Genomic DNA, 13,404 nt, shown 5'->3' on the forward strand with positions numbered 1-13,404 from the left:
ACAAAACTATTTTCAATTATCTTTATCATATCTTTATTTAGACCTTTTAAGTATGTCTTCATATGGATCAACCATGATTCATAATCCGAACCATCCAAAATAGGTAGTCTAGATCCCATCTTTTAAGTTGCCAAAAAACTAGATCGTTCAACTCTTAACCGGTTAGGGTCTTCATCAAGAGCCCAAGCTCTGATACCAATTGAAATCCAAGTAGTGACTTGGTTTGGCAACCTAGAGGGGGGGTGAATAGGATGTTTATAAAATCTTTACCTTTTAAAAACTTTTCTTAAAATTTCACCCAAGACTTATCCCTTGTTTAATTAAGTTTGAAAGAGTTGAAGTTAAACAATATTACAAATTAATATAAGTTCAAAACTCTTGTTGATTAGCAAACTTAATTAGGTAATTTTAATAGCCTAATTAGCAAGGTTAAGATTTTTATGTTGATTATCAATGCTAACTACTCACTCAATTCTAAGCACAAATAATCAAATAAGAGAGTGAGAGGGAGTGAGAGAAATACCAACCACACAAGTGACACAAAGATTTATAGTGGTTCGGCAAACGGCCTACTCCACTCTACTCAAGGTCGCACTTGAGGATTTCCACTATTGAGACCTCCACGACGCCCGGCTCCGAGGCTTTTACACTCCAAGGGAATTAGATAAGGATGCCCTTCCACCTTTACAATGACTCTCCTTCTCCGCCGAGTTCTAAGCGCTTTCTCCCAAGGGAATTAAAAACTACGGATGCCCTTGCCACCAATCGAATAAAGAAGAAGAAGAAGTATTAGCCTCTTACTAGGCTTGATTACAAGTTGTAGCTCCAAGGATGCTCTCAAAGATAAACAAGTTTAAACCTAACCAATCTCAAGTGGATTTTCCCAAAGTCAAGGCACAATGAAGGATTGGTGAGAGATTAACCCAAAAATGATTCACAAATGGATTTCTAGGGTTTATTAGAGTTGGACAATGTTCCTCATATATTTTGGACCCTTGAATGGGTATATATAGAGTCCCAACTCCATGTGACCGTTTGGAGGGTAAAACAGTCAAAACTTGGTCAAAAATTCAACTAGCCGTTGCACCCTAACGGCTATATTTTTTTGAAGAAAAACATTTCTCGGAGTTCCGAGAAATTTCTCGGAGTTCCGAGCAAATTCTCGGAGTTCCGAGCAAATTCTCGGAGTTCCGAGAATTCAAACAGAGCTTTTAATTTTAGAATCTGGTGCATTTCTCGGAGCTCCGAGAATGTTCTCGGAGTTCCGAGCTCGGAGCTCCGAGAACAATTATCGGAGTTCCGAGACTGGATTTCCAGCAAACACTGTTTCATTTGAAAAAATCGTATCTCCCTCATTTCTCGTCGGATTTCGATGTTCTTATACTCTACGGATATGAGAAAAATGAGAGCTATCTGTTAAAACTATTTTCAAAAATATTTGAAAATGTTTTAAGTACGTTTTGATAGGATTTAGTTGCTGGTCCAGGTTGTTGCTTCGGAACTCTGTTTTGTTCATTCTTGTGTTGAATGCCATATGGGTCCCAACATGTTGGTACACCACCATGGCCATTCACTTATCCATTTAAGTCCTTAAAGGGTGTGTTAGTCTCTTTGAAAAACATAGTTTTAGGGGTTTTAAGGTGTGCCTTGATAAGAGAAAACACAAGAGAGATAGGTGATACAATCTACCCTTTTTACCACTCTCTTGAATGAACTCTTGAGGTAGCCATTGCTTGATCTTTTCTTTGAGTGCATGGCTTGCTTTGGGATCTTCAAGGTTGAGCTTCTTTGCTTGACACCTTCAAAGGATGATGCCACCATTTGGTTCAAGCTCATTTGCAAGTTGTTGATCCACAAGCTTTGGCCTTCATTGATCTTCCTTTGCTTGTTCAATGCTTTGAGATGGTTGTGTGGAACTTCTCCTTGGTTGATCCTCCAAGGTATGGTTTGTCCAAATATGCTCTAGCTCCTTTGTCCTTTGTTTGGTTCATCTTCAAGCTTAGGCCATCAATGGTGTGTGCTAGCATGGATTGACATGTGAATTCCCTGTGTATAGCACAACACTCAAGGCAAACAATTAATCCATAAATGACTAATCAATTTGCGTTTGTTAATTATCAAAACAAGATGATTGAATGAACCCATGGGGAACCCTTAGGCTTACAAAGTTTTCAACTGCCACATATGCTCTTGATCAGACCATCCGATCAAAACATTGTTTGACTCCTACGGGTAATTGGTTGGATCTCTCCTGTACAGAGATTTCCCTTTTCTTTTAACTAGTCTTTGAACCGACTACCAATGGTTCGAGTCTCTGGATAGGTCTGTGTTGAGTCAACTTGTGCTGGTCTAAACCCTCCCTTAACCCTAACCTTAAATACCACCCCTCCCCTCTTTCCTCTCTCGCGCCCCCCCCTCTCCGTCTCTCTCCCTCACCTTCTCGCTATTTATACACCGAAAGGGCTTCGATTTTGATTAAAATCCTCATCATATAATTTCATTCATCTGTTCTCTCCGACTTCTTAATCTGATTCTCTATTCACTGCAACCTGATTTTTAGGGTTTTTTTTTTGGGATCATGGATCTACCGAGCCTTGCTGTTGTTCTTCAAGCCGCACTTAGTCCTCATCCGGAGGAGCAAAAAGCGGCAGAGGAGAGCCTCAATCAGGTGATTTTTAGGGTTTTTTTCCTCTATTTCTGACTCAGTATTGTAGACACCCCATTTTGACCGTACCCTAAACCCTTCATGATTGAGTAAAACCATATCAAACCAATGCTTTAGGACCCCAAATTTCGTCCCAAGGTAGCTTAGAGTCCCAGCTAGGTCCCCATAAAATTTCGTCAAAATCCGAGCGCGTTTGCCTAGCGAACGAGTCGAGAGAGGACCGCAGTGTAAAACATAAAAGGGGGGTGTGTTATCCTGAGAGGGGGGCGAATTTATTCTGGAATGGTGCGTTTTTTTTATCCGAATGGGACACGATTGTGTCGCGCACTCATCAAAACATCGCGCAAAACCGCACGCTTATCAAATTCAGCAGTGCTGATATCAACACCCCAGATTTCTCTATAAATATGAGTTTTTAAGTCTTTTTCAAAACAAAAAAAAAGAAAAAAAAGAAAAAAAAAGAAAAATCCGAGAGAGAGAGCGAGATCCATCTTCGTCTTCTCCGATCGATCATCGGTTGGACTCCGGCCAAGCTCCAACCGATTAATCCCTTTCTTTCTCCCTTTTTTTACTGAGAGCAAGAGAGAGAGAGAGAGTTTCTCTCCAAATTTCCGATCCAAAACCCGTATTCTCCGATCAAATTTTTCCTTCACCGGCCAAGATCTGATCGGATTCCGGCAATTTTGCAGCCAGGTTCTTCTTTGATCAGACGTTTTGATTTTCTAATTGTTTCTCTTGTGTTATTCCATCTCAAACCCTATCATCTCCAAATCCCAAGCCCTAATTCCTCATTCGACACCCTAACCTTGGCTCTTCCATTTATTTTATTTTTTTCCGATCATGCTCCGATTGTCTCCGGCAATCCTCCGGCCAACATTTCTCCTCTGGCCAGCTGCTCTTTTGTTAGATCTATCCTATGTTCGACTTACAAACGTCAGATCCCAAAGCTTTAAACCCTAGATCTATGCTCCTAGACCTTAGATCTATGATCTCTAGCCCTAACCTTCATTGATTCCGGCAATTTCTAATGGAATCCGGTTACTCTTTTGCCATTGCCAATTTTTTTCTTTCTTTGAAATCTTTTAAAGTCTATGATTCTTTAGATTCTAGAGATCCAAGGCATTAGAACAGTTTTTTAAAAATTTTCATAGGAAAATTGTAGAGAGGGAGAGATCAATAGAGAGAATAGAAATTCGGACAGAGAGGGAGAAAATTGGCCGAGCAAAGGAGAGCTTTCATCTTCTCCGGAGAGAATCTTGTTGGAATTCGGCATCAATCTGACCGTGCAACCATTATTTTTTGTTCATTTCCTGAGAAAATCTCAATCAGCAGAAAACAAAGAAATCAACAATTCCCAGTAGGTATGGATTTCTAGTTTGACCTACGGATTCTTTAAATGGTTATTGCTATTGATGGTTTACAAATTTTTTTTTTTTTTTTTTTACAGATCCATTAAAGTTCTGTGTTTATGATGTTTTGATCCATGTGTTGCTGTGTTTACAATTGAATTGGGATTTCCTTTCATTAACTTTAGGGATTCAATTAGCAGGTGGCTATATATACAAAACTTTTATTACAATTTGCTACTACAGATTTCTGGTACAATCAGTTTTTTTTAGTTTATATAACAATAAGATTCTCAAAATTTCTATGCATGAAGGTTGTTATTATGTTTTGGACAAGAGAAATGATACTAATGCATCCATTCTCTGTCATTCGTATTAGCTCTAAATTGATCCTGTTGTTTGTTGCGGCTATAGCTGAAATGACCCTGCTGTTCAATATATGGCTATCAATGTTCCAATTCCCATTCAGTCATGCATTATTAACTCCATACATATTGAATTGTGCTTCACCCTTGCATGTTAAGCAATCCCCAATTATTTTCAATCAGGTTGTTGAGGTTTCTTTAGAAGTTGTCGTATCTCTTTTAGAGATCCCAGGTATTAAGGGTTAAGATGTCTTGATATTGGATCCTCTGTGTGCTAATGTTGACAACATTTTTTCTCTCTCTTTCTTTTTCTTGATTCGTTAATTTCTTAACGACAGTAATGGCTCAGGACAAGAATAAAATAAGATGAACTCGGGAGTGGTACATACTAGAATGTAGAGTCCTATTATTCCTTTGGTGTTTAAAGACAAATATCCTCCTCTTTGTAGTTTATTCTGTGTTAATTTCAGAGTTTGTAAGGGTTCAATGGGAAACATGGGGTAAATTCTTAAATGCTAGTCTCATCTAGATTTCGTAGTTTTGTACATAAGTTCAAGCTTTATTTTTTATTATAATTCAAGATTATAATTCCAATGAGTTGTCTACTCTCATGATCAGTATTGTCAAGATAATTGCTTTACAGGCTATGTAAGATCAACATTATTTCTAGATTGAACCAAGTTGATTTTATTTCTTATTGAATTAACTAATTCGGGCAGTTCATGAGTGGTTATATATTCCACTGAGAAAATAAGACAGCATTTGGGTTTAATTGACTGTGTTCATTGTGGAATAAGTCGATCAGGGTAGTAGTTTTCCATCTTACTTGAATTGATTTTGTTTCATATAGAACTGGTACATCAAAGCGGTAACTCCATTTCCTTTCATCTTTTCTTTCCCTTTTCGGGATCTCTATATTGGATTTGAGGGTTTCCTTCGTTTTCATTCTTGCCTTCGGCTTCAGAGTTTATTTCAGCATTGAGATTTAGTGATAACGGAGTGTTTCATGAGCCAACCCTATCTTTTCCCGTCTTAAGATTTTACAGATAAAGGGATCTCTTTCTTAAGGGCATATTCTTCATATCCATAGGATCGTTTCCTAGGGTATTGTCCTTTAATTTAGGAAGTTATCTTGTCCAGTAGCTTATCATCTTCCCTATCATAAGGGCGATGAAGGCGTTAGCCCAAGCCCATTTTTAGGTGACTTGCTCGGTCCAAGTAGCACTCCCCTCTTATTTTTAGACTTACTCAGTGTTTAGAAACCCTTATAATTTGTCCTCTCATTGCAAGGGCGATGAAAGAGTTATCTAGAGCCCTCTTTTAGGAGACATGCTATGTCTCGGTAGAAAATCAAACCTTTTGGAGACAGGCTTTGTCTCATTGGCCCTACTTATCCTTTTGTTTTAGGAGACATGTCATGTCTCATTAGAGCCCTTCTCAGAGTCATTAGCATAGGAGTCTGTCCTTTTGTGTTAGGAGTCAGTCTTTCAGTTTCAGGAGTCAGTCCTATCATCATAGGAGTTAAGATTCTTTCTAACCTCTCATCAAATCGTGTGATCTTTATCCGCTCCTGCAAGGTATAGGATGCTGTCCAACCCTTGCAGAGTTGTTATTCTGTTCATTCCCCCGCAAAGCATAGGATGCTGTCCAACCTTTGCGGGATATCAGGAGTCTGTCCTCCCCTTATGATGATAGGAATTTGTCCTCTTGTGTCAAAAAACATAAAAAACATTTCAAAAACCAAAAATCTCAAAAATCTTGAGTCTTTTAAAAGTAGTTAGGAAAGTCTGTTCCGAACTACGTTGGCTTGATCCCTCTCCACAGGGTACGTAGTGCAGCTTGGGATCTTTATCCCAGGTCCAGCCAAACCTTTAAAAATAAACATTTCAAATCTTCTCAAAAATACAAAAATCTTCAAAACCTTTTCAAAATTTTATTCCCTCTAGAGTTAGGAGTCCGTCCTAGTTGTTTGAGGTGTTTTAGAGTTAGGAGTCTGTCCTGATTTATATTGATATGGTGTGTCCTGTCGTGTGAGTGTCCCTAGAGTTAGGAGGCCTCGAGTCGATCGGTTAGACATTTAGTCGAACTGATGGCTAGACTAGGATGCATATAGTCAGCCCGCGGTTTTCTTTAGGATGCACAACCTAGTTACACATAGGATGTATGGCCCACCTGCAGTAGCTTAAGGGTAACCAACTTGCATTAGTTAGGGCATATAGAGAGTCCTAAAAATTACAATTCACCTGAACTTAAGCAATCGTACAAAAAGCTTTAAAAATCAGTCGAGTCTAGTGGATCGAGTCTAGGATAGCGGTTCTAGATGGTTAGGCATCATAGTTTAGAATAGGTCATCGAACTATGTTGACTCCGATTTTTCCCTAGGCCGGGATACGTAGAGCAGCTAGGATGGACGGCCATCTTGGTCCGAGTCAAGTCGCATTAGAGTTTTAGGATTCATCTTGTCCAGTCATATATAGAGTTGATTTGTGTGTTTTGCTGTGTTTTCTTACTTTCATGTACAGATCCTATACCTTTAGCTGTAGCATGCTTGTGTTTGCACACCAGAATTTAGACACCAATTAGGTATGACATTCATAACCTAGTTATTCTCAGGTGACACTTCTTTCATTTCTTTTTCTGTGTGCTTATTAATCATCTCCGAGACATGCATAATTAGATAGACGTCTTCTTGGAGATATTCGTTCCCATTTCATATGACTTTCGCCCAAAACTCTTCAAAATTATTAAGTAAATGGCATAAGAGACCAGGTGTTTGCACTTGGGCGGATGAGGTGCTCTTTGGACCTTCCGAATTCGTAACCAGGCACGAACCTTTCTTTCATAATCTCTGGTTATCTGTTGCAACAGAGCATAGTATGGGATCCTTGGCCCACTTCCTTGGATGGCGACTCTTCTTTGTTTAAGGTACGCCTCGAATCTGGGCCAGTCCCCGAATCGAGAGGTATCTCACCTTTTATCGCCACTCATGCTGCGAGAGGCATTCTTCTTTCGAGAGTTCCTTGGTAGAGCTCTCCATTCACGTGGATGATCCTGAGACTGTTTGTGTGGGGCTCGTCCCCCGCCTCTCTTGGATCGGGGTCCACAAGTATATTCTATTTTAACAACTTACAATCTTTTCCATATGAATTTTTGTTGGATGATTGTTTAGCAATCTAGGTCTAAGTGTTTTTTTACAATATGTATCGATTTTCTGATTAAAGTTAAATGTTAGCTGTAGTTTGTTTGGTGAAGAAGAGTTGATATTGATAAATTATAGATTTGTTCCACTAATCTTGGATACACTACAATTAGCCCTAATGAGTGTTTATGTAGAACACTTAGAAATCCTATCTATTAAATCTAGCTTAGTTGCTAATCTATCTAAACTTTCTAATCTTCCACACACCTGATCAAACGGTCAAGATCTGATGTATTCTAACAAATACGTTGTGGGTTTATTTATTTGGATTGATTGCAGCAATTAGCTTATATTAGTTAGTCTATGGCATTATCAATTTCACATCTGTTGATTCTAAAAAGGTTGTTTTGTGGTAGATTCATTTAAAGGGTCTCTTTTATTTGGATTGATTTAGTTAGTGCGTAATTTGTAAGCTTCGAGTTATGTGGGATCTGAGTCCAGCTTATTACGTGTTCTTAGATTGAACTGCTGTTGATTTCGTTCTTATTCATTTTACTAAATGATTTCTTGATAAATCTGAGATTGTTCACTGTTGTCTTAATTCTTACATGTTATATTTGTACGCTAAAAAATATCTTAATTGAATCTTGATACTCATCAGCTCTTTTTCGGAGTGCTCATATTTTTATTTTATTTTTCATAATTCAAGATGCTTTGCTATTTTTTCTCAGTTCCAGTATACTCCACATCACAATTCAACATGTTTTGCTATTTTTTCCCAGTTCCAGTATACTCCGCAACATTTGGTAAGGCTGTTGCAGATCATTGTAGATGGTAACCGTGACATGGCTATACGTCAAGTGGCCAGTATTCATTTCAAAAACTTTGTGGCTAAAAATTGGTCGCCTCATGAGCCTGGTATGTCTATATCAGTAAGTGAAAGTTCAATCAATTTATTCTCCGTATGTGATTTTAACAGTTGTTGTATCTAATTACTATAGATGAGCAACACAAGATTTCAACTACTGACAAAGACATGGTCAGGAACAATCTTCTTCGATTCATTGTTCAAATTCCCCCTTTGTTGAGGTACATCAACGAGTGGCCTTCAGCAACATATTTAGCGTCGTGATTGGAAATTTGTGATCATAATTGCTAATTCTGGTTGATCAATTATCTCCTTAGGCTGCATCACTACGGTCCTGTTCGTTTGAGATTATGACAATCGATTGTGAGTACAGAACCAATTATTGGACTCAAAATTAAACGTAAATTTGAGTCCAATAATTGGTTTTGGACTCGCAATCGGTAGGCATAATCTTAAACGAACGGGGCCTAAGGGATTACATTGCCTGCATACTTCTCTATATCTGTTGATTCTTTGTTTTTTTTGTACAAATACGAAATTATGGCCCTGTTCAATATTTCTATTTGCCTTTTAAGCTTCCCTTTTATCCTAAATATTTTTGGATTTTATGTCTGCTTCTAATTTCTATTTTTTGGTCCTGAATTTCACAACTTCCTGTTTTACCTAAATCTATGTGAACTACCTTTTGTCCTTTCATTTTTTAAGTGAAAGTTATGAAACCAAAAGCGATTTCTGTGGAAGATCTCACATTGAAAGGTCATAGGTGTTATGTGGAGCAAAATTTATTATCAACTCTATAATTTGGATGCTTGTTATATATGAAAAATGAATTGTTATGGGGGAGGTGACTAATTTCGTGAAGTTAGAGTACATCGGCCAAAGTGTTGAAGTGTGTTTCTTCAACTATCTAATTGTTTGAGATGTCCCATTCAATTTAAATTGTAGGTTGGGGTGTAGTTATCGAAAACCCATGTCTCATTCACTGTTGTTATACTAGCTAGTCCAATGTAAGCTGAAGTGAATTGAATCTTTTGATGGCCTCCCACCAATCCCCCTTTGGTTGAAAGAATAGATCCCAAATATCAGTTCTGCCCTTCTCTCCTTTCCCTATTTGGAGGTCCTTTCCATACATCTGCAGTTACATCCAAACTCAAGAGCAACTCAGAAAACGATCCACTAATTTATGAGTTTGACACAGTTGAGGTCCCTCAAAAAAAAAAAAATCACCAACTCTCTTGCGCACTTCTTGGGTTGAAGAGTCTCTAGTGATCATCTGTGTAGAAACTTAGGTGAGCAAAAAAGGGCGTCTTGCTTCCAATGCTAGTGAGATGGCTGGGTGTTGGTATATTTGCGGGAGGAATCTCAGTAGTTGTGTCAGCCTGTTCACTGATTTGATCCAGGCTGGGTATTCGACTCTTGAAGCTTTGCAGGCTTTATTGTTGGAGGAGTGTTACCGTCATAGCGTGGGGCTCTCTGGCGGGCTGTAATTAAAGAAAATGATGGGTACGGAGAGAATGAAGGTAGGTCTTCTGAATGGTGGTCAGGGGGTGAACGTGATTGTTGTAAAGAATGGAACTGCCACAATGAAGTTGGGGAAAATAGCATCTAGGAACAGAGAAAGAGAGAAGAAAGTTGTTCCTAAATCCCCTCCTAGCCAGGTTCAAGGTGTTACCTGGAGACTGGCTGTGTAAAGAATTTGGTTACCATGCCTTCATGAAAGGAGTGGAATTTATGTGGTATTGATACAAGCCATATCATGGGAATGATGCGAGGAAGGCATTGAAGATCCAGGGTATCGATATCAAGATGGTTTGCTGAAAAGTGGCCTGGTTTCTATTTTTGAGGAAGGAAACCATCACACTGTTACCATTACCATACCGGGGATGGAAGTGGAAGAGAGGGTAGTGATTTTGAAATTGTGCCTCATCGGAAAGGTGAGAAAGGAGACATGGGAGGTGGATGAAATCCATGATTGGGCTCGCTGGTTCTGAAGTATTCCTATCCTCCCCAAACCAAAGCAACTGAATCGGAATGAAGTATTGTTTTGGTTCAAATCAGAGACGCAAGCTACTGGTATTCTCAGATTAGGAGGTCGGGCATTTGGCAAACATCTTATGGAGTTGGAACTGTGGAACTAGGCTTACCACGTTGTGGCGAAGTTCGTTTGGGTAAGATTTTTAGGCACCCCCTACTTGCTAAGGCTTAGTCGACGGTGGAGGCTTTGGGAAGCTTATTTGGAATGATTCTGAAAATCAAAATGGAGGCGGTCGAGGGGCCTAGTTTGGAATATGCTTGCGTAGGGCCTTTGGGGCAGTTCTGAAAATCAAAATGAAGGCGCCGGAGGGGGGCCTTTATTTTCATGGGGAATTGGGCCTTCCTCAGCATTTTGTCTAAGAACTAACCTAACATAGATTTAGACAAACATGTGTGAAATTTAACTTGCACATCCCCAGGTTTGTGAAAATTTGTGGGTTATTAAAACCACTTAAAAGGACTTACTTCAATAAATAAATATACCCCTAAAACTGTTAAAAAACATGTTCTACTGCTAATTGTATAGAGGGGCGTTGGCTTATGGGGGCTACCAATGCCCCTTGGGCTCGAAGGGGATGACCAAGGGGGGTTTGATCAACCTGGCCCCGACGTCGCGATGGTGCTACTCAATAAAGATAATGCTTGCTCCTTTCCCATCACCAATTGGTTTTGAGATAGTTGGTAGCGCTACGATCCTACAGGTGGTATCAGAGCAAGGTCGCGGGTTCGAGACTCCCAGGGTCATCGCCGGGGGTGGGGTGGTGGTGGTGGTGGTGGTGGTGGTGGAGAGTGTTGGCTTATGGGGGCCAGCAAATGCCCCTTGGGCTTGGAGGGCATGGTCAAGGATGGTTTGATTAACGTGGCCCCGCGCCGCGATGGTGCTACTCAATGAAGATAATGGTTGTGCCTTTCCCATCACCAATTGGTTTTGGGATAGTTGTTAGCGCCATGATCCTACAAAGGGGTCACCAGAAATCACTTTAAGACCAAACTACCACAGCTCGTGCTGTATGGACATGGGTGGGGCCCATCTTAAACCTCTCCAATTTTAAACATAAGATCCTTTTATGATTATTGGACCTTAAGTTCTTGCTCTCCTCTTTGACTTCTTATTCTTCCTCGTGGATGATTGTCGAGCATCTCTAGGGCTGGCATTGGAAGTATAAAATGCGTGGTTCCTTATGTCTGATATCTTGCACACTTCTAGGGAATGTAATTTGTAATATATGCTAGATGTAACTGGGGACATCCTTTTTTTTTCTTCGAATTTCTGGAGATACAAACAAGGTGATCCACTTGTAGATGTAGTTTTGGTGCTGTTGTAGTGATATAACTTGATGTTAGGACTTGACATTGGGTCTTTTTTGCTGAAAGTAATCATCGATTCAATCTTTTTAGTTTACTCCATACTGATTAAACAAAGTCATTTATTGGAGGGTTTTTTTTAGAATAATAGTGATAATTTATCAAAGAATGGCCCTGCTTTTCAGATGATTGAACAACCGGGATCAATTTTCTTATGATACTTATTTGACATTCATTAAACTTATCCAATGAATTATGAGTTCAATAAACCCTTTTGAGCAAAAAAGATGGATCTTCCTTGCTCATCATTAGACAATCACGTACATACGTGGTATGGGGCTAATAGTTCTCCTTTCCCATCTCATGGAAAACCCTTGGCATATTTTTAGATTCTGAACAGTTTTTTAGGTTCTTGTTTGCATATTTTAATAAAGTTGCATATTCAAACCTTTCCTATCTGTTAGTATCATTTCACATTGCACATAGGCAAATGTTTTTTTTTTCAATGGTAAAGAGATTTCATTGCCGATCCCAACTAGTTTGGGACAAAGGCTTTGTTGAGTTGAGTTGATTAAAGTGATTTCATTAAAGAAAACAGAGACCGAGGAGGTCCCCTAAAAGTACAAAATCATAGAAAGAGTAAGAAAAGAGAAAATGTATACAAATCTTATGACTAGGGAGGGAGGAAATCAAAGAGCTCCATGCTCTACCGGGCAACACCCTTTCTAGCTAATATGTCCGCCTCCCCATTAGCTGGCCGCCTAATATGAATAAAGGAAGTTGATGCCGCCCCAATCCTATCCTGGATCTCATCGAATAAGGCGGCAAATCTCCTTGGGACCCCGTGTGAGCCTCTTAGCCATCTAATGGCATAGGCAAAAATGTTTATTGGGCCTTCTCTCTGTTGTAACTCATTTACTGAATGGATTCCTTTTGATGATTGCCAATTTCTATTATATGGGAGGAACTGTCTGACATCTACTTTGCATCGAACAGAGCACAGCTTGGTGAGTGCCTCAAAACGATCATCCATGCTGATTACCCAGAACAATGGCCTACCCTCTCCAATGGATAAAGCACAATTTACAAGATCAGCAAGTATATGGAGCTTTATATGTATTGAGGATTCTTTCTCGCAAATACGAGTATGTCTCAATTAAATTTACAAATGAAAATTTCTCCTGCTATATTTTGTTGGTGATTGTGTATCTGATATGCCTTTTCAATTGTTTGATCATCAGTCTCCTCAATTTAATTTGGAAATAGACATGATTACTGGCAAGAAGCATGCCAAAATTTCTCGTCAACACCCCTTATACCTAATATTGTAACCCTTGCTTCTGAAAAAATTCTGTATAGTACTCATATTCATTTCTTACACATTTTTTTTAGATGTCTCTGGATTCTAAAGGGTTTGCTTTCCCTGTAGGGTATAACGTCTATGGTTGGAAAGGGACAATCACTAGAAGGAATGGCTTACAAGGTCTCTGTTTCCTTTCCCATTGATTATCCAATCGAGCCTCCAAAGGTGAAATTCAAGACATTGTGCTTCCATCCCAATGTAGATCTCTATGGCAGTGTTTGCTGAGACATTCCTCAGGTATATGCCCATTCCTATTTCGAATCATGCCTAAACAAATACGGTACGTACCCTCCTTTCTATTTTTAGTCCTCATATTTTT

The 13,404-nt window shown here is 39.3% G+C and overlaps 1 protein-coding gene across 1 annotated transcript; it reads left to right on the plus strand.

Moving 5' to 3' along the window:
* Positions 1 to 2,578: 2,578 nt before the first annotated feature.
* On the plus strand, positions 2,579 to 12,797 carry LOC143865827 (importin beta-like SAD2 homolog). The gene is made up of 4 exons (XM_077375929.1): positions 2,579 to 2,668; positions 8,298 to 8,447; positions 8,522 to 8,604; positions 12,719 to 12,797. Exons 1-4 carry the CDS (start codon positions 2,579 to 2,581, stop codon positions 12,795 to 12,797), a joined length of 402 nt encoding a protein of 133 aa, XP_077232044.1.
* Positions 12,798 to 13,404: the final 607 nt, after the last annotated feature.

The sequence above is a fragment of the Tasmannia lanceolata genome, unplaced genomic scaffold (genome assembly GCF_043159265.1).
Source record: "Tasmannia lanceolata isolate RefF3 unplaced genomic scaffold, GAP_Taslan_0.1 ptg000112l, whole genome shotgun sequence".
NCBI lineage: Eukaryota > Viridiplantae > Streptophyta > Magnoliopsida > Canellales > Winteraceae > Tasmannia > Tasmannia lanceolata.

Excerpts from the sequence above, each read along its gene's own strand:
- LOC143865827 (XM_077375929.1), top strand. The coding sequence starts at position 2,579 with ATGGATCTACCGAGCCTTGCTGTTGTTCTTCAAGCCGCACTTAGTCCT. Across the intron at positions 8,448-8,521 it reads AGCCTGGTATGTCTATATCA|CAACACAAGATTTCAACTAC; the intron begins GTAAGTGAAAGT and ends ACTATAGATGAG. Across the intron at positions 8,605-12,718 it reads CAAATTCCCCCTTTGTTGAG|AGCACAGCTTGGTGAGTGCC; the intron begins GTACATCAACGA and ends TGCATCGAACAG.